This window comes from Arachis ipaensis, chromosome B3 (genome assembly GCF_059453495.1).
Source record: "Arachis ipaensis isolate K30076 ecotype BB chromosome B3, ASM5945349v1, whole genome shotgun sequence".
NCBI lineage: Eukaryota > Viridiplantae > Streptophyta > Magnoliopsida > Fabales > Fabaceae > Arachis > Arachis ipaensis.
Genome location: NC_142438.1, coordinates 36,544,929 through 36,567,906, shown reverse-complemented (window position 1 = coordinate 36,567,906; position 22,978 = coordinate 36,544,929). Strand labels below are relative to the sequence as shown.

Below are 22,978 nucleotides of genomic sequence, written 5' to 3'. Positions count from 1 at the left end.
TCAAGCAGGGGCACTGTTCATACCTTGGCTCTAATTCATAAAAGGCCAGGTCCAATAAGGATACAAGGCCCAACCCAAAGAGGAGGCCGCTACACATACCCGACCTCTTTAAAGAGGTCGGACTCCGTGAAGGAGCCCAGCTCTACTTGCCCAAACAAGTAACTGCCTCCGCAAATCTCTCTAACTATCTCTATCTATGTTAAAAGATAGATCCTAATAAACTCCTTGGATAAAAGGAACGGTTATCCATCAATAAGGCTGCGTTTATTTACAGAGACAGAAAACTGAGACAAGGACACAGAAATACAAAATCATATTTGACAGAAGAGACATGGACAGAGACAATGTGTCCAAAGACACTGAATTAGTGTATTTTGTGTCCATCCTGACAAGAAGGGCACAGGGATACTAACAAGGGACACAACTTATTTTATATTTTTTCTTTCATTATTCTAGTTAATTTTTCATAATTATATTTTTTATTATTATATTTTTATCTCAAATTTTTTGAATGAGAAAAAATGAGAATAAATTAGATTTTCATAATTTGTTTTAGTTTATCACCAAATAGAATACAAGAACATAAAATTTTGTGTCTCTGTCCTTTATGTATTATTTTCAATGTCTTGTTCTGTTCTGTTCTCAGAAACAAACGCAGCCTAAAGGTGGAACTACTCCAACAAAGGTGGTTATGAGCCCTACTATACATACACTGACACCCCTCAGGTATTTTTTACGTTCTAATCTACTAAAACCTGCCTAAAGCCCTTGTTGACTTAAGTATCAGAGTCTCTAGCAAGTACCACCCACCCCCCACCTCCTCATGAGGAACTCAGACGGTGGCACCTTGGCGTAAGAACAAGTCGGATGTTGCCCCATAAGGAGTATGGACCTCACGTTCAGGCCCAAATCAACGTTTTAGGTAACCCTCAAAATACTTTCCTTCTTCTTTGACTGCGAATACTTTCACTTGGTTTTTAAATTTACAGCCTAAGTCGATCCATTCATGGAAACAGTTAGAGAAGATTTTTCATGATCAATTTTTTAGAGGAGAACTAAAAGTTACACTCTCTGATTTATTCTCAATAAAAAATCCAAGGCAGAGATGATAGAAGATTATCTTATTCGATTCAAAAATATGAGAAATAAGTGTTATAATTTGATCCCATGTCCTGAAATTGTTAAGATATTGATTAATGGGCTTCACTTCAAAATTAGAAAGAAGCTAGTTAACCAACAATTTATTGACCTTGCTCAATTGGTAGACAATGTCCGACAGATCAAAAGGTTACTATACTAGAAGTCTCTGGTACAGGTAGCGAGATGGATCGAGGACTTGCGAGTCGAGGCGATTGTCAGAGCGTCTGATTGGAGTGGTGGGGGATGGTACCTGCAAAGATATTTCGACGCTCAAGTCAGAATGGATCTGAGAGGTATAGGGTGTGTAGAATGAGTGACCTACCTGAGGGGGTCCCTGGCTCTCCTATATATAGTTTGGGGTAGTTATCTTATCTTATCTATTAAGATAAGAGGGATATTTGATTTTGAATGTCGGTTAGTGATTGTAGGGCTGGTTTGGGCCGCAAGGGGGTCAAGGCTTAGTTATTCGAGTTGGAGGTTAGTTCGAACTGGGAAAACCCGGGATCTAGTCCGTAACAGTTACAAAAAGAAAAAGAGCAAGATGAAAATGATGTGTTTACAGTCGAAACAAAAGACAAATCTCATTTTATGTGTCAATCTCTTAACTTTGTCGAAGAAAAGGTATTCCCAAAGAAGAAAATTATTAAAAACAAGATAAGATTGTCTAACAGGATACTAGATACAAAGGTTGGCAAAAATCCTTTGAGTTAACCTCGAACTTTGTTGAATTTGATGAGTTTGTTGTCAATGCGATGGTAAATCAAGAAATTCAGTTTGATACTAGCATACTCAAAGTAAGACATATATTTCCTAAGGCTGGTGAAATTTGTTAAACTTTCTGACCCAACAAAGAAAGTCGAAAATGAATATAACTATGTGCTTTAGGCGTATTGCAAAAGAGAAAAAGAGAAGTAGTCAACAAAGAGTCAAGATAAAAGATGCACTTGTGAAAATTGATATAGAAGACGGATATCAATTTTACTATTTTGGATTGAGTTCAGTGGTGATTTCGAAGTTTCTAATGCTTCATCAAAATCGAAGCCATCCAAAACTTCAAGGGGCATTTTGTTGTGCCAAAAATTTGGCACAAATGGTCGACGTAAAAAAGAATTTAATAATTAAATTCGAAGATCATATATGCATGAAACATACCATGGTTAAAGAAAATAAAAATGGGTTAGACTTGATGGTCAACTTATCTTATGCTTGGTGCCTAAGATTACTTGAGATTCAAGACTATTTGAAATCCAAGTTTGCTTGAAGTTCAAGACTACTTGAAGAGCAAGTTTACTTGAAGTCCAAGGTTATATAAATTAGTTTAGAATTTTTTTTCTCTATAAATAGGATTAGTTTCAATAAGTTAAGGGAGCTTTCATTCATTCACACACTCACTTTAAAAATTCCTAGTCACACTGACGCACGGAAACAAGAGTCACGAGTCCATATAATTGTTGGGAGACTCCATTTTTCTTTCAGTCATTTTCAATTCTGTTTTTCCTTTTTGTTATTTAAATTTTGTCATTTTCATTCAAATATTTGTCCATTTTTACACATTTTAATACAAGTCTTATAATTTTTTATTTTTTATTTTTTGCACTTGTTCTTTCTTATTTCTTACTTTTTATAATTATTTATTTATTTTGTTTGTTTTTACACTTTCATTAGATACGATCTCTAAATTTTAAGAACAATCTATAAGAGAAGTCATATCTGTTTTCTAAATTGAAATTTTGTTAAAAATTTAGTTGATACTTCTTGTCGAGGTCGAAGAAAAGCAAAACCAGGTGATCAAAAAATATTTATGATAAATTAGTTTTGGCCTATCAAAAAATATTTATGGACAAAAAAAATTACATATAAACAAAATGTCAAAATTATGTTATTATGTTATTAGGAGAATAATTAGGTTTACTGATTAGGTTTCTCGATCATTTCTAATATTTAAATTATAAAAAATTTGAATATCTCAATATGTTATGGAGTGATTTATTTCAAGGGTCCATCTAGTGTACAGATGCATTTTGGTACAGATTTACAGATTTTTATTTTTATTTGGTTTAAAAGCGTATCACTAAAAGTGTTGCTTAAAGAGAAAGTGTTACCCTTAATCGTTAACTTGGCTCTGATACCAATTTTTAACTCTTTTATGTTTATAATGTGTATAGATTTGAAGATGTTGACCATCTCTATTATTACTAGTATTCATAATTCTGATTTCATTTTTATAGTTTTTCAATCTTGTTTTAGTTTATAATATTCTTTTTTGCATGGATTATTGTTTATAAAATCTTTTATCTGTTTGTCTTTTTCTTTAATATATTTTTTCAAATCTTCAAAAACTTCTTTTATTTCTACACTTTCTGTTGTTTCTAAATATCTTTTTAATTTTTCAACCTCATTCTCCATTTTCTCTTTTAACAGCTTTAATTCTTTTAAGTCATAATATGGTTTTCCAGGCAAAATTTTTTAAGTTTAACTCCAACTTGTTTATATTTATTCTTATTTCTATCCTTTTTATTATAAGGTCATCAATTTCGATCTGAAGATTATTTAATTCCCTTTTATACTCCTTTATTTTACTTTTTAATTTTTTCGCTCTTTTTCTTTTTATTTTATTTTCTGGTCTTTCAATCTTTGTATGCTTCATTATTTATTTTAGAATTTCTGCAAATTCTATCATTGCTTCATCACTTTTTTCTAGAGATTCTATTAATTTTTCTAACTCTTCAACTTCTCTTTTTAACTTGTCATAGATTATTTTTAGAGCTTTAAATGCTCTTTGATTTATTTCAGAGAACTGCAAATAATTCAAACGATTTTCTCTTTCAAAGAGCTCTTGTTTCTTATCTTGATAAGTTACATATATTTCTTCTTTATTTATTGTCATAATTTAGTATTTAGGGTTTCATTTAATTTTTCGACCTTTTTTGTTAATTCTTTTATTTCAGAATCTTCTTCTTTAATCTTTAACTTAGATAAACTTAAAGGACTATTAATTTTAGATTCTCTTATTTGAAAATTTGATGAAACTAATTTTCCTGATGGTTCTTTTAGTAATAGAACTGAGTTTTCAATAGCTTTATATTTTGGTATTTCTGTTTTTACAATTTTCTGAAATAATTCATCGACATAAATTCTTTCTCTGTTTTTAAATATTATACTATGATGGCTATTTGTTAAAGCATAATTTATTGCATATGTAATTGAAAATGGTTCATCATCTTGTTCCATTAGATTCTTTCTATGAAATTTATAAGCCAAACTTACAGATCTTCCAAGATTTTCAGTTGATAAAGGTATAGCATATCCAAGATGGGCATTAAATTTAACATTTACGTTTGCCAAATTTCCATGAACAATTCCAATTATTTGATCTATTGGGTCATCAGTAATTCTTTTGTCACAGATTGCTAAACTTATTGGTGAATTAATTCCTTTCATATATGTAGATTTGATTAAGACTTGTATAGTACTAATATGAATCCATCCAATTTTAGATCTTTTTTGTTGATCCTTAATTTTCTCAATCTGTTTACTCAATTCTTCATTATTTATCAAAGCTATTTCAAGTTCTCCATTGGCAGATTTTATTTTTATAGGAGCTTCAAGTTGAATTTTTCCATAGTATATTATATTTTTTCTGTTAAAAACTTCTTTTAAAAGATTTTGTTTATTAAAATTTTCATTTGATTTGAGATTTAATTCTGTTTTTAGAATAGCCTGCTTTTCATTATCTAATAAAGCAGTTAATCTATAATAATCAGATTCTTCTGTTAATTCTAAACTTTCTAAATAATTCATAATTAAAAGACTAGAATGAAGATGTACCTTTCTGGAGAAAAACTTCCTTTATTCAGTATATTTTACATAAGGGGTTTTTATCTCCAGAGGGGAGATTGTAGATACTAACTCCAGAGGGGAGTTTAGAACTATTTTTCCCTAAAGGGATTCTTCCTCAGACTATAGGATCGCCTCGGCAGCTTCCTCCTTGCTCTCCTAGCATATGAGTACTCTTAGCCTCCTGCTTCCTATTGTCTGATGCTTTTACAATTGCCTAAGCAGCCTATTTATAATAGTTGGGTTTGATGGACAATTCCCATCCTTACCCTTCTTATGACGTCATTGCTTACGTCATTGTTTGTTCTCTTTCACCAGCTACATTGTTCGTGCTCTATGACCTAAGTGCTTACGTCACTATGCAATAATGTTGAGAGATACTTCAGATGTGCTGTCCTCTTCTTTTATCATGTGACCGTCAGATGTATTGTCTTCTTCCTTCATCATGTGAGTTGATTCCGTTTCATTATTGCTTTCTTCAGATATCTCTGAGACACATAGCTGGCACTTGTGGTCTTCTCTGTCTTTTATCAAATAGCAGAGATTCCTCTTTATCCCTTCAGGGAGCTTTTCTAAAAGTCCAGATAAGTTGTAGAATGCTGATTCTACCAAGAGTCTCATCTCTCTTTCTTCAATTTTATTTCTTTTACTGGACACAAGCAGAGTATTTCTACTTTTATAATTAATCCTTGTGTGAGATTCCTTCGTTATTTTTTGAGTTCTTTCAAAGACCCTTGCCAATGTGCTGGCTAGCCTTCCTTCATGACTGTAAATTGTTAAATCTTGAATCTGATCAATTGGTTGAAAATTTCCTGGGAAGACGGACATGAATATTACTTGGTGTGCTGGAACCAAGCATTCTTCTTCTTCATTAAAAATAGGTTGACTGTTTGTAAATTTTAGGGATATATCCCTTGGATTTACATTGTCAATCATATTTTTAAATCTCTTTACTGCATCAACGAATCCTGCAGGAAACTCACTAATAATTTTTAGATCATTAAAAATTAAGATTGTATCAATTAATCCATACTGGAAAAACTGATAGGTGTCAGATGGGGAAGCATCTGGAAATATAACCAGCTTTGTTAGCTATTCTTTGGCAACAGGATAATATCCCAAAATTGCCCTTTTTTCTTCAGTCCAATTCAGGACTATGTTAAGGGTTTCTCTGAGATTAGATCTACAGACCCTTTTCTTTTCCTTGATTTCAGCCCTTGTAGGAATGTTTCTTATTATCCCTGTTCTCTGGGTTTGAATTGGAGCTTTATCTGCTCTTTTTAGGGTTTGCTCTGGATGGAGAGTTTCATATTCCTTGAAGGATTTCTTTGCCTCTTCCAGTGTTAGGAACCCTCCTTTATGAATTATCTTTGACTGGTGTGTGAATGGTGCTGCTTTTTCCCAGGCATCATATACTCCTTTCATAGGGCCATTATAAATTACATAATATTTTTTATCTTGAGTGGATTTTTTAATGATTTCAGCAATTGTTTTATTTTCTGAAATTTTTTCTTCACCTGATTTGTCCACCACGCTTAGCTGGCTGAACTCTGATGGTTTTGCTTGTTGTGTTGATTTCATTGCTTCGATGGCCTTCTTGAGAGATTGGATCTGTGTCCTTATTTGCTGACAATGCTTGCATTTTTCGAGTTCTTACTCATATTTTTGAATTTCTTGATCTAATGCGTTGTAGACGAACTCCATTCTCTTGTTAATGTATCTACAATAACATTTTTGTCACCCTTAATATATTCAATTTTTATTGGATATTGTAATAAAAATAATTGCCATCTTACCAATCGTCCATGATTATAATCAACTTTTAAATTATATCGTATGAAACCTGTTAGGTAACTTGAATCTGTCCTTAATGTAAATTCTCTGGGTAGTAAATCAATTTTCCATTTCTTAAGAGATTTAATTGCTGCTAGAGTTTCCTTTTCATGAGTGGTATATCTCTATTCTGTTGGAGTAAAAGTCCCTGAAATATACCTGTAAAGTAATTTCTTTGGGGAATATTTAGAATCTAGTGATTCTTTTTCTTGTTCTAAACTTTTTATAGCTTTCTTAGCTTTTAGACATCCTGACCAGGTTATGTCTGAAGCATCTGTTTCTACTATTAAGTAGTCGTTTTCTTCTGGAATATAAAGTTCTGGAAGTTTTTCACATAATACTTTAATCTTTTGAATTTGCATACTATCTTTTTCATCCCATTTCCATTCTTTTTTAGTACTTATTTTTGGAAATAAGCTTTTAGTGTATTCTGTTATATTCTTTAAAAATCCTTGATCAGAAATATAATTTATACATCCTAAAAATCTTTGTAATTGTTTTCTATCTTCTATTTTATTAGGAAATAAATTTACCTTTTCTAGGACATTTGGCTGAAGTTTTAGCTTTCCTTGAGTGGATAGAATTAATCCAAGAAACTCTATTTCTTGTTTTGTTATTCTTGCTTTCTTTTTGCTAAGAACTAATCCTTTTTCTTTACATCTTTCTAAAACTATTAATAATTTTTGAAGATGATCTTCTTTATCCTGCTTTGTAAAAATTAGTATATCATCAATGTACACTAAAACAAATTCATTTAACTCTTTTAGATTTTCTTCCATAAATCTTTGATAAATACCTGGGGCTTGTTTTAATCCAAATGGTAATACATTCCACTCATAGAGTAACACACTTGTTGATTCTTTTGTTGGGCAAGTAAAAGCAGTTAATTTCTTTGTTTCTTCGTCTAAACGAAGTTGCCAATATCCTGATTTTGCATCAAGAGATGAAAACTAAGTTGCTCCTTTGATTTTTTCTAAAATAGAATCTTTTCTTGGAAGTTTATGAGCATCACCAATAGTTGCTTCATTCATCTTCTTATAGTTAATAACCATTCTTCGTTTTCCCCTTTTAATTTCATTATTGTTTTCGACATAAAAGGCTGGAGCCGCATGAGGACTTTTACTTAATCTTATAATTCCTTTTTCCAAAAGATCTCTACATTCTAGTGAAAACTCTTCTCTATCTCTTGCGGAATAAGGAATTTTATTTGGAACATTTATCTCTTTTGTAGGATCTTTTAATTTAATACTTACTAATTCGTTATTTGTATTTTTAATATCTAAAGGATTTTCAGCACAAATTTCATCCAAAAGTTCTTCTATCTTTATTTCAAGATTATTTTTTGGGATATTTATCTGAAAGTATAAATTTAAATAACATGCCTCTAATATAGAAAATATTTTAAATTTTAAGATCTTATCTATAGTAGTAGTCGGTATTTTTATACGTTTTGATTTTTGATTTATTGAAGAATCGTATGGAGCTTTTAAAACTATATATGTTAATTCTTGAATGAATGGATGATATAGCTTTAAAAAATTATTTCCTATGATAAAATCCATTCCAGAATCTAACATATATATAGATGGAACAATGAACCTATAATTTTGAATAAAAATTTCAACCATCTCTACTTTTTGGTCAATTTTATGTATTGATTTGTCAGCTATTCTAACTCTTAATGGTTTCTTTAATTTTTTCCAATCAAGTTTCATATTTGAACTAGCAAAGCATTGTGTTGCTCCAGAATCTATGAAAGCATTTATAAACTTTTCTGTTATTTTTATAGTAATAAATGTAGCATTATTACTCAGTCTCTGAGTCTGTTTCCGAGACATATTCAAAAATATAGTCTAAGTTATCATTAGATTCCTCTAAAGGTTCCATGAAACAAGACTTAGCAATTTCTATTTGTTTAGTAAGATCCTTTTTATCCTTCTTTTTCGGACATTCATTTGCATAATGTCCTTCTTCTTGGCAATACCAACATTTACAATTTTCTTTTTTATTCGGGCAATAGTTATTTCTTTGTCTTTTGTTTTTATTATTATTTTCCCTTCTAAAATATCTCTTTTTTCTCCAGTTTGGATAGTATTTTCTTTTTCTAAATTGATATTTTCTTTTTCTTTAAAAATTTTTATTAAGACCATATTTTTGAGGTATTTCTTCATTATCTTGACAGCAAATTCTAATTATATTTGCAAATCTTTTTTGAGTTGCTTCTTGCATACAACGTTCTTTTATTTCCTCTCTTATTGCAGAGGTTGCTCCACCAAAGTTACTTTCAATTGTTCCTCTATTTATTTCTCTTATAAATCTTCCCATTATAAATTCATTAGCAGGATATGGAAGTTTTGTTATATACATACTAAGATAATGATTTTTATCTTCTTCTTTTAATTTGTAATAATGTATTCTATATTCACATATATAAGACTCCACATTACATAGATCATATATCTGAATATTAGCTAAATGGTTTTTTGCTTCTTGATATTCTTTATTATAAACTTCTTGTCTATGATCTATAATATTTTTTTCCAAAAAATTCTTTATATAGAATCATCATTATATATAATATCTTATCATAAGCTGTGGTTTTTGTTGCTAATTCTTCTATTATTTGGTTTTCTATTGATGTCATATAATCTCTTATAGTTCCTTTAGTATGAAACCCTATGTAATTCCAAATGTCTCTTCCAGACAATTCGCTAAGTTTTGGATTAGTAAAGGCTTCTAATAAGAAGGAATTCAACCAGTTTTCGAAAATTTCTTTTTCATTCTTTTTACAGTCTAAATCGAGCATTCTTTCTCCTTCCATTTCCTGGATTTTAGGAACGTATTTTGATGGTATTTTTGTATATTTTGAATCTTTATTTATAAACCCTTTTTTAAAAGCATAATTATCAAAACCTGTTTCCCATTTAAATTGAGATTGATTATTCTTAGATGTTCCAGCTTCATTTTTTACTTGTATTGGAATTGCTGGTTCTTCGTCACTTGAATAATCTAGGATGTGTTCTTCATTTTCTATATTTTCAGAATTTACTAATTCTTCTTCTATCTGAAAACCCTGTTCCATAATATTATTTTCTTGAGCCATTTTTAATTGTTTAAAAAGCATTGTAACTTCTTCTAATTTTTCTTCAATATTCATAATTTTAGTGGTGGTTTTACTTTTAAATCTGTTATGTTGATTATATTTTGAAATTTTTCTTCTTTGTGATTCTCTTTTTCCTTATTTCTTTGGAATTTTATGGATACTAATATTTCTTCAAGCATATCTACTATAAAATTTAATTGTGGGTTAAAAGTATGATAAAAATGTGGGGAATCATTTCCATGGTAACATTTTTTAGAAATTCTGTGTAAAAAATAAGTTTTTTCAGGTTTTTGAAGTCCTTCAATAAAACTTATAGTAAAATAAAGATTTTGAGAAAAATCATTTTGTATTGATTTTAAGAATTCGGTGTCATTACAGTTAACATTAGTTAAAATCATTAATTTTTGATCTATTAATTTTGATAACTTAATTATTTCTTCTCTTAAATCTTCTAATTTACTTTTTTCCATTAGGTGACGCTTTTCTTTGTGGAGAGCTACGATTTTAAATGCAAAGTGTGGCTTTAGAAAATGTGGTTTAAGTAAACAAATCTTTAAATCTGTACAGATTTAGATCTGTACCATATAATTTTCTTTATTTCAAATGAACTAACGCTGCTTTTTTGTTTTTCCGATCATTTCTGATATTTAAATTATAAAAAATTTGAATATCTCAATATGTTATGGAGTGATTTATTCCAAATGAACTAACGGTGCTTTTTTGTCTTCCATTTCTTTTTAAACCATCATTTGTTGACCAACACTCAGTCACTGAGTCACACTCGCACCGAGAATGGAATTAACCCCCGTGAGGCGTGAGCTGTAGACCATAAATAACCATACGGTTTCTTCCATAGTGAAATTATTGTCTCAAAATATCTTTACTCCCCTGAATCGTTATAAATGGACTTTTTTTTATATTGACCCACGTTGGCCATAACCCATCCACGGGCTGCTGCATAAAGCCAGGCTACACCCTCATGTGTCACGTGTTATGTTTGATTGGTATATATGCTGCATTATTTCCAAGTACGCAGCACAATAATGTGATGTTCAACACAATTCCTTGACGGCCCTTTATCCTTAGCTTGTTATCCATGCACTTGAGCCACATATAAATTTGGAAAATTTTCAAATGTTAACGGAACAATCTAATTTTAACGGTTCATTTTAATTAATATATATTATATATTTTTATAATTAAGATTAATAATTAAAATTATTAAAATATTAATATTTTAATATTTAAAATTTTTTTATAATATTTATTGTTTAAAAAATAAACTTAAACAACTTTTAATAATTACTTCAAAAAATAATGACAACCTCAATAAAAAATTCTTTTGGTCATTGATTTTTATTTTTATAAAATTGGTTAACTTTTTTGTCAATATTTTTTTAGATTAACGAAATTAAATTGCTGATTTATTTGTTAAGTACTAACTAGAATTAATAGATTTTTTGTTAGAAATTTCGTTCTCTTTAATTTGGAGTAATTACTAGGGATAATTCATAGTTTTTTAAATTTTTTGTTATCTTTTTTATATATTGGCTAAATTTATTATATATGAACTAAAAAATATTAGTAATTTTTAAATTTCTTTTACTTATAGAAACTGAATAAAGGATATATTATTTTGATGTTTTTATTTTTTTTTACTAAAGATAGGATACTCGAATCCACAACCTCTTAATTGAGTATGGAGAGACTATATAATTTGAGCTATAACTCATTGGCATTTTTGATGTTTTTTTTTTTTACCAAAGATAGGAGACTCGAACCCGCAACCTCTTAATTGAGTATGAGAAGATTATGCCATTTGAGCTATTTTGATGTTTTTATTGTTTACAAAAATTGTTAAGATATTATATTATTAAGATTACATTAAGTTTTAGACGTATTCAATTTAAATTAACCATGATAATTACTAATTCACATAAACTTATTATTATTAGAAGTACATATTCTATTTTATAATAGATAATAAAAAATTGACATAAAATTTTATCCAATAAATACAACAAATGAAAATATTTATGTTAACTAATAATATAGATATAATATCAAAAATTCAAATTTTAATATTTTAGAATAATTAATAACAACAATTAGCAATGTCTTTTATATATATATATATATATATATATATATATATATATATATATTATTCAATTATTATAAGTAAAAGAAATTAAAAATTATTAATTTTTCTCTATTTTTAGACAACAAATTTAACCAATATATATAAAAAAATAAAAAAATAGAAAAAAATTATAAACTGTTCTGATCCTTGAAAGACAGTGAAACCTCTGACAACAAAATTTAATTTTCAAAACAAATTAAAAACACATTATTTTCCAAGATTTTTTTTTTTTTTTTTTGCGTGTGTTTTCATAAAATTTGGCTAATAAATAGGCGAACTCCAGCAATGCACACAAAATTTGTCTATTTACATAAAGTTTTCTATAGATTTGGCAAACTTGCTTACGTTTTTAGTAGAATTTGGATTGTATTAGTATATTTTTATTTTTATAAATAATTAAATATTATTTAAAAATTTAAAATTATAAAATTTTTAATTTAAACTTGTAAAATTTTAATTTAAACTTTAAATAAATATAATTTAAATTAACTATTTTATTTACTTTGATAAAAATAATATACTAGTATTATTGTAGTCATATGATTAAAGATTAATTATATTTATTTGATTCTAAAAAAATTAATTATTTAAAATCATTAATTTTAAATTAAAAATAAATACACTCATATTATTTTTAATTAAAAGAATACACTTATTTAAAATAATACGAGTATGTTTATTTAAATATTTTAAAATTTTAAATAGATCTACTTGTATTAATTTTAAAATTATTTAAAATAATATGAGCATGTTTATTTAAATTAAAAAACTTTAAAAGAAAGAAGAGTATGTTTATTTAAAAGTTTTTAACGTAAAATTTTTAATTTAAAAATAATATGAGTACACTTATACTTTAGTTTAAAATTAACTGTATCAAACCGTTAATTTTTTTAAAATCGAATAAATATAATTAATCATATGAATACAATAATACGAGTATATTTAATTTTATCAAATTAAATTAAATCGTTAATTTATATTTTAAATGAAAAATTTTATAATTTAAGATTTTAAATTATTTATTTAAATAAAATTAAATTAACTAAAAAATAAAAATACCAAATTGTATCAAAACGTAAACATCACTAAATTTATAGGCAAACTCGATATAAATTGACAAATTCGGTAATGTAATGGGCGAATTTTGTGGGTATTACTGAAGTTAGTCTATCTATTAGACAAACTTTATGAAAAACACAACAAAAAAAATTTGGATCTTGGAGAATAATGTGATTTTAATTTGTTAGAGGACTAACTAAACAGTCTAAACTCACAGAATTAAAGATCAAGAATCAAAAATAACATTTTTTTGCTCGTGGTTTTCCAAAAAACTTGTCAGGAACCGGGATGGTATTCATCCTAAATTTTACAATCATGCTAGATAAACAACTATGCTCTAATAATAGTCAACTATTAATTGCATTATAAATAAGTAAAGAAAAATATAAAATCAAATGAAAAAAAATATCTAAACTCAAATAAAAAAAAAACATCTAAAATTATTATAAAAAGAATATCTATCTTAAACTTAACAGAAAGAAACATTTAAAATGTAACAAATAGAAACATTTAAAATTATTGTAAAAGAATGTCCAATATCTAAAAAAATTTCAAAATCTAAACACAATAAAAACTTTTTTAATAATGGTTTAAAAAGAACGCATCATTTTTTAGATTTCTTATACATAAATTTCGGATGTTTAAATTTAGAGATTTTGAATATTTGTTCTGGGAATGTATAATAACAAATAAATGAAAGAAAATTACTAGAAAAGAATGCATTATTTTGGATATTGTTTCTTATACCTGAATTTTGGAAGTTTAAATTTTAGAGGTTTTGAATATTTTTTGGGAATGTATAATTAAAAATAAATGAAAATAAATTATTAAAAATAAAGTCGTCATTTTGAATATTTCTTATATTTAGATTTTATATTAGATGTTTAAATTTTAGAGGTTTTAAATTTATTCTTGGAATGTATATTAAAAAATAAATAAAAATAAATACTTTTGAATTTTAGATATTTAGAGTTTAGAAATTTTAAATTTTTTTTAGATGTTTTTTCAGTGATATTAAATATTTATTTTTGTTAGATTTTAAATAGTTTTTTTCAATAATTTTAGATATTTTTTGTTTAATATTTTATTTTATTATAAAATTGGTTGGTTTATTAAAATGTTGACAAAACAGGTTATCCATTCTTACCTAGACTTTTTCTAAATTTTAATATTTAAGTATTTAACAACTGCCCTTATGATAATTCTGTCTCTTTGTTTCACTGTCATTATCTTAAGCTTTCTATGTGGGATATGGTAACTAGTCTAGTTGTGGTGCCATGCCTTAGCTTTGAGGAAAAATTAAATATTATTTGTTCAACCTATCACTCAATTTCTTCATCCACTCTTTCCTTGTTAATTGATTATATATATTATAGCATCTAGAGTGGTTAGTATGCTTGGAACCATAGCTTGACAATTAAATGCATGATTGTCAATTGTACCTACAAAGTCAAATTCCACCAAGCACTTCAAGTGGCTGATACTCAAAGCCTTACAGTTAATAGCAGAGAATATCTATTGCTGTTTAATTACACTCCTTGGATTATAATATTTTAATCATGTTGTGGATTCCGAATGATTGCTACATTTCAAGGAAAATAAAAAAAATTGTGGATGTTAACTTCAGAGGATCAACCGAATTTGGTTTAAGTTGCTTTGGTGAAACTTCACTTTTGATGCTGCATTCATCACCTTTGACATTCTGATATATGAAGAACAAATAAAGTTGTTTGGTATAACATTACTTCAGATTTTGGTCTTATGTGATATGATTTTCCACTTAATTTATGCAATCTAGACTCAAGGTTAACTTCAGTTTCTGAATGATAGGTTGCCCATGTTTGTAATTGTAGATAATGGTTACTTTTTCATCCTTTTTTTTTAAAAAAAATATATATATATATTTATCTATCTACTACAAATTCATGAATGTGTCTACAATCTACATATAAGATATGGTTCTTATGATCTTATCTGCCGCCTTTCTTCTATGCTACTATATATACTGAAACTCTTGCTGTCAATGTAAAGGCACAAAAACATTATGAACCGCTGCAGATGCTAGTTGGAAATGGTGGGGTATGGTATTTAGTATTTACCACTGAAATTCAACTAATTCAATGCCACAATGGTTGACTGATATGGACATTTCATTCTGTCTAGCATGCTTGCTGCATTGAGTCAATTAGTGAATGTGTGTATACACCATCTTTTCACTTAGTGCTACAACAGTTGGTGTTACTTTCACACACTTTTCTGACTTATATTATATGCACCAAATATGTTGTTTCAATATTTATCATCATTTCAATATAGTTACCACTCCCATCGCTATAAGACTATTATTCTAGCAAGAAGGCTCTCATACTAAACAATAATGAATGAGAAAAGTAATGGTGTGGAACAAAATGATGTCTAAGATTCAAATAATGTCTTGTATGCATGTAAAAACTAGTAGCAATTGGTTTTGCAAAAAAGGTCTCTTAGCTTTGTGGTAAAAAGCTCTCTTTTTTTTTGACAGCCAAGAGTGGCAGTGTATCTGTATCATGAATCATGATCAAGACTTAAAAAGTTGGCTGACATTCTTTCTTTATATGGTACAATGGTACCTTCATTACAAGGCAAGCTATAAAGCAAATTTGATGAGATCAAATAAAAGTTAGAGAGAATTTTCAAACAAATCAAGCTTCAATAAAATCAATGAACAATGAATATTCCCAGCCACAGACATTTCTTTCCAGCCACTTGCTAATCCAAGCTTCCCACCGTCCATAACAAAGAAATCATGTTTAGAATATCATTTGGATTAAGTTACCTTTATGCTTGTTGACTATAAGATCATACTAATGACACAAAAATATGATTTTTTTTTTTTTTTAACAATGGTAAACAGCTAAGCATTTCTCTCTTGTCTTCACTCAGATGAAAAATACCAAGTGATGGGGTCCATCTGATTTTGAGATTTTACATGCGGTGATGCATAAGTTGCAAGTTAAATCAAAGTACATAGGCAGGGTGAGATGCAGATAGAGGCCCCTAGAGTGCCAATAATTCATGCAGGGTGATTGAAATGCAAGTTGGAACACATCAAAAGTTGCAGGCTTTTGTTTAGGGTATATATCCCACTACTACTTAGCTCCTGTAGTAAAAGGATGAATGGAAATTCCATTCAGCATAAACTAGATCTAATGACTTAGTTAGTGCTTGCAAGTGGATTGCACTGAATATTTGTGAATTGTGACTTACAATCTTCCCCTTTGTGCCCACACTATGGAATAATAGGAGGACTATGGTTATCAAAATAATAATTACATAATAGAGTCCTCACATTTATTTTAATTCAATATTGGTCCATGTCCCGTTTTGTAGCACAAAAAGATAACTTAGTTTAATGTTAAAAAAAGAGTTACCGTAAAAGTCTCTCTTTAGAAAGAATTGCAAATATCAAAACACGAGAAACCACAATTTTTCCAGTGTTTGGTCCTTGTTCTCTTTTGTAGTAACCAGTAACCGTGGAATTCATGGTTTCACTTAGTTTTTTCAAAATGGTTTGGCATTTTCTGCATCATTACTTTTATCTCTCTAAATGAACCTTTTTCAGCACAACATCATTGCAATCTTTTAATTTTTGTACCCTATCTGTGCATAAAATCTGTGACCACTCGTACCCTCACAAAAAACAAACAACTTATAAGGCTTTCCAAGATTGGTATTTAGTATTTACTAACATAAAGATAGCCCAGTTAAAGATACTATTGGTGGAAAACCCAAATGAAGAACTACCAAGAACATGAATGGTTCACTTTGCCTACTTTTAATCTTATAAGCTAAAAGCTGCCTTTTCATTTGTATTAATTTCAAAATTACAACATACAGTTGGCTCCATTATTAGTTGAAATAGGACATAAATAATAATACAAAATCTGACACAAATTTTCTGTCAAAATGCAGAGTACATATATAAACATAAATAAAATTTTACAAAAAATTTTCGCACCATTTCTATTACTCAACTATACACAAACTTATAGTTTAAACAATTTATAAATAATTAGCTTTTAGATTTTGACAGATAACACTGCTGCACACATTGTGGCCATGAATATGTAAATATATTCAAGGCCACCCACTCACACACACACGTATATATATACATATGTACGCTCATGTATGTGTGTATATATATATATAGTTGTTTCTTATTTGGTGAAAGAGCATCTTGATTGTGGAGGAAGGTAGTGAAATGGTGGGTCATGAAATGCAGAGTGTCAAATTCATATAGGAGTATGAAAGTCGATTTAAGACTATAAAATTAAAGGACTCCACTTGATGTTAAATCAAATCCAAGATGGGGCCAAGGGAGTCTTGTTTCAAAGATTCATGCTGTCTCTTACACCTTATCATCAAGTATATGGTCCGATTATGACACCCAAATTCACATTTTCGACTTTAGGACTTTTGTTGTTCAAGTCTCTATACTCTTTGCTGGTAGCTGTAAATTCTTTCTCTTTTTCCCCACTTTTTCATGAAACTTTGTAACGGGTTAAAGAGTGATCAAACAGTCAGAATAATCATTTGCTCTTGTCTTAGGAAAGATTTAATGCATTACATTTTTTTATAACATAATTCAGCATTATTCGAGGCTATTACAGTAGTGTATATATGTTTATGTATACTAGTATTTGGTGAAGGAAAAATCTTGAAATTCCTTGTTTAAGATGTTGAAATAAAGAAGAATATTTGCACAGTAGCCTAAAATTGAAAACTCCCAAATTCTAACAGCATGTTTGGACACCTTTAAATGATAGAATTAGAATTCAATTCCATCAAGAAATGAATACCTAAAGAAATGGAATTCAATTTCATAGTTTTGAACAACTAACTCATTTAATGAGATAGAATTGAATTCCATTGTTTGGAATGACTTGTTGATGAATTACATTATTTTTCTAAGACATTTTTACCCCTCAATAAATATTAAGAAAATGAAGAGATTATAGAATATTATAATTTGGACAGGGATATATTTGATATTGTACAATTTAAGTAAGATTTAGGTGAGAATTGATTTTGAAATCAGACCTATAGGTCTGATTTATAAATAGAGTAAAATGAGAATTAAAATTCTCACTTGAATTCAACTTCATGTTTTTTTTCTATTCCAAAGTAAGGAATAAAATTCAATTCATCTATGATTTTAAATCAGATGCATTTCAAACAGGCTATAAAAGAGAAAAAATACGCTTGGATGACAAATAATTTTTCAAAAAGTTTTAACTAATGTATATGCTCCTGATAAAATTGTCGGAATCTAGCAACAAACAAAATATATCTTCAACAAAATTAATACTATCTAATTTTATTGAGAATGTGCTTAAATATCTAATTTGTCATGAATATGTGTTTGTATAGCATGAGAGAGGAAAGATTTGAACATACTATATACTAAGAATAATCGTGGATTCGAACAAGGCATACGTACGTAATAATAATAATATTATTATTATTAATAATGATTAATGAGAATTAGTACCTAAGAGAGTGCAGTATATATATATTCGATGGCCAAGCTCAAAAAGGATGCGATATGGTGAGTGTGGAGTAAAAAAGATTAGAAAGAATCGTGATGAGTGCGGTGGTGGGCTGATAGGGCCATAGGGCATATAGGGAAGACTTATCTTATATCATAGAGTGGCACGTTTGGTTTACTGCAGGCAAAGTGCATGGCACATTGGACCCACTTATTGCCACTACCACTATCAAACTTGGTAGTTAGTATTGCTTTTCTTCAGCTTCCCCAACACAACTTATCTAAATTATCATTAGACTCAAATATATAATTAACAATTTATCTATCTCTCTATTTATATATTTATATTATATAAAAACTAATACCACTATTTTCATGTAATAAGAAATTCACAGCGTAATATTTTACCATTTTATAATTTTACCATATAAATATTATTGTATAGATATCTATCTTTTTTTTTTCGTATTATTACCACTCAAATTTATTTTCTATTTATAATGTTTTTAGAAACTGTTATAATTATATTCATTTTATTTACTAATTATAATCACTAATTATATATCTATCATTATCATTACTAACTACACACAATAATATATTTTTTCTCATTCACTTATTTTTAAATCATAACCACTAAATTCATCCTCTCGTTATTATATTCACTTATACTTATATTTATTATATAAATCAATATTTATTTTACATATTTTTTAATCTTTTTTTTCTTCACATAATCCTATGTTTCTTATTCTTTTTCCCTTTCATTCTTGCTAATATTTTACACAATTATTTTTATAATCAAAGTTATTTTTCTTATTTTGCTAAACAATTAACTCATTATGTATTAAAAGATGAATTTCTTAAAACACTAAATGTATATTTTTACAACTTTTTTTTTAACTTTTGTCTATATATTATCTTTGTCTCTTTTATATATATCACATTTTTATCATTTTAATCTTTTATATTTTTAATATTATTTAACCATAATAATAATATTAAAAATTAAATGTTATGTTATTAAAATATAATATATGCATTTAAATTGCATCTAATAATATTATTCTTCTTTTATAATATTTAATATAAATTAAAAAGACAAAAAATAATAAATAAAGTGTATGTTTAAAAAGAACAAAACTTTAATAAAAAGCAAAAAAAAAAATAAAGATGACTACTGAAATTATTTAGTTTTTAATTCTTTATAGTAATATTAAATTTTATATTAATTTATAAAAAATAAGAATACTTTTTTTGTAAATTCATATGAAATACATTATAAAAAATTATATAAAAATAATATTATCAAAAATAATATTAATATTATTATTTTTTAATTTATATATCCATCTAAATTCTGCAATACACGAATTTAAATTTAGTATACACAATTAAAGAGTTAACATTTTTTAAACTATACAGATTTAATCATAAATATAGTGAAACTTGTGATTCTCTGAAAAAATGGCTCTTGAAAGCTAATTTACTGACGTTGAAAAAAGATCCCCAGAAGAGAAGGATCTTCTGGACAGAAGCACAAAGAAAGTTAAGATGCACGAGGAAGGATACGCGAACTATCACATGGAGGAGAAGAAAACCCCTCCAGAAATGCAGGAGAACAATGTGGTATCAACACAAGATATGCAAGATGCTGATATGGTTCCATAAACGTTTCTTCAGCAACCTCAGAAAGCCTCTTATAGAGATAGGTTGATGAATGATGGTTTTGAAAAATTAAATCCTGAAGAAATTGTTGAAATGGTGGCTGAAGAGTACCTTTCTGGTGATGATGTGATGGACCATGAGGAGGTTTCTAAAGTTCCTTTCAATCCAAAACCAAATATTGAAGTTACCCTGGAAGAGTATGATGAGTGGTGCAGGTCTTGGAAGCAATCTCTGATAGTGAAACCATTGGGAAATAAGCTTAGCCTCCAAACCATGGAGAGATGGGCTAATCGAAGGTGGACAAAGAATTGCACGATCAGAGTTATGGATTTGGAAGATGGTTTTTTTTCTTATTCGTTTTTCGGATCAGGAGGACTATGGATATGCGCTTTTTGAAGGACCATGGATGATTGCAGATCACTATCTGCTGATACAGCGATGGTGCCCTCTTTTTCTTCCACAGGAGACTGAAGTTCAAAAGGTAGCAGTTTGGGTGAGAATACCAAACCTTCCAACAGAGTTATACAATAAGTATTTCCTATGGAAGGTGGGAAAAAGTATTGGAACCATGCTCAAGGTGGATGAACACACCTCCATACACTCTAGAGGCAAGTTTGCACGAATTTGTGTGGAGGTTGATCAGAGGAAACAATTGGTACCGTCCTTCTCAGCACTAGGAAAAGATTTCTATTTGGTGTATGAAGGACTCGATCAAATTTGCTTCAATTGTGGCCGATATGGCCATCGGCTTGAAGGGTGTCCAGAAAAGGAGAATGAAGTGGCTGCTATTGGAGGAAGAAAGAAAATGGTGAATGAACTGAACCACCATGAAGGGGTGGCAGCAGTCTTCATCCAGAACTAACCAAAATCTTGTGTTCCGGCAAACCAAAAAGAGAAAGAAGTAATTACGAAAGAAGATCAAGGAAAGAATCAGCAGAATATGACCGTTGCAAATGCAAGAATCAATCAAACTTCAATTGGCGCAAAAAATAAGGACTCTGGAGTTAATACGGAAGAGGGCCCATTTGGACCATGGATGATAGTCAAGAAGAACCAAAAAAGAAACAAACAGAATTCTGGAAAAGTGAATGGTGAGTGAAAAATCAGCACTAATACTAATAGATTTGATGTGCTAATCAATGAGGAATCAAATGAAAAAGGAAAGAATCCTGAAAAGAAAATAAATCAACAAGATAAGTCAAAGGAAGCAAGGATTACAGCTAAAGATATGCATCATTATGCTAGAACATCTAACAGTGTGAAAGGCCAAACATCTGGAGTAAGAAAGAATCAAATGCCTAGATCCCAAAATGGAAAGTCTATTGAAGTACTCAAGAAGAATAGTGTTGGCAAACCATATATGGAGAAGAAGGAATAAGCTCAACAAGGGGGAGACTTAAAGGAAACTCAAAATCATAAAAAAAATGACGAAAATGGAGATCAAAATGAAAAACGTTATGAATATTAGGAGCAGTTCAGCAGGTTGTTGAATGGCATTCACAAAAATTACCAACAAGAAAATTACCTTAACTTAAATAATTGTTTGGACCCCAAGATTAGTGAGCTTATCACCGTAACTATGGGAGGAGGAATAATGGAAGAAAAGAACAAAGATAATGGCAAGGATAAACCTCCAAAAAGAGATCTTTTTCGTGTAAAAGATACTACCATGCTGGACAAGGAAAGTAGCCAATCTTTACTTACTCCTAATGGAGGCGACATAGAGGAAGGGACTCCAAAGCCTTTGGAGACCTAATCAATTTTTCTGTACAGACCAGGGAGTTTTTATCCTTAGCTCATGATCTTTTATTATTTTATTTTAATTATGAATATTATTACATGGAATTCTAGAAGAGCTTCATCAAAAGGGCTTCAATCTATTATTAAAGACTTAACTTAAAGATAGAGAAGTTACTTTTGTATCCTTCCTGACACTCATATTTCAGGTCCTAAAGCAGAATCAACTATCAAAAGGTTTGGTTTTAATGGCTGGTGCATTAGCGAGGCAAATGATTTTTTCGGAGGAATTTGGTGCTTATGGGAAAAGAATGAATGGAATATTAAACCTCTCCACATACATAAGCAATTTATTCACCTTGAAGTGAAATGGAGGGATGAAGCTTATTGGAACTTCACTGCATTTATGGTAGTCCGCAAGTTAGTAAAAGAATGGAGCTCTGGAAATGCTTGGAGGATATAGCTGAAAGCATAAATGGACCTTGGTGTTGTGGAGGAGATTTCAACTCTATTACCAATCTTAATGAAACAGGGATTTTTCTAACCTTTCTCAAGATACAAATAATTTTATAAATTATCTTAACACTTGTAATTTACATGATTTAAATTTTTGTGGCCCTTCCTTTACTTGGCAAAGAGAGAATGTTAAAAGACGTTTAGACTGTTACGTTGGCAACCTAGAATTCTCTACAAAATTTTTAGATGTGGGAGTTAACACTTACCTAAACTCAAGTCTGATCACTTATCTATTCTCTTTGATTTTCAGATGGCCGAAACCGAGGTTGGTCCAAAGCCTTTTAGATTCTTGGCACCTTGGATCCTCCACCAGAATTATAATAATATGGTGAACCAATGTTGGGACAAAAACAGCTGTCTTTTGCAAAATATCCAGAGCTTCACTGACAATGCTAGAATCTGGAATAAGGAA

The 22,978-nt window shown here is 29.0% G+C and overlaps 2 protein-coding genes across 2 annotated transcripts in view; both read left to right on the top strand.

Moving 5' to 3' along the window:
* The window catches only part of LOC107630280 (Pyridine nucleotide-disulfide oxidoreductase family protein), a 187,979-nt gene that overhangs the window by 133,267 nt on the left and 31,734 nt on the right, over positions 1-22,978 (top strand). The window lies entirely within an intron of this gene.
* On the top strand, positions 20,200-21,175 carry LOC107632932 (uncharacterized). The gene is made up of 3 exons (XM_016336576.2): positions 20,200-20,274; positions 20,329-20,634; positions 20,684-21,175. The coding sequence occupies exons 1-3, from the start codon at positions 20,200-20,202 to the stop codon at positions 21,173-21,175; spliced, it is 873 nt and encodes a 290-aa protein (XP_016192062.2).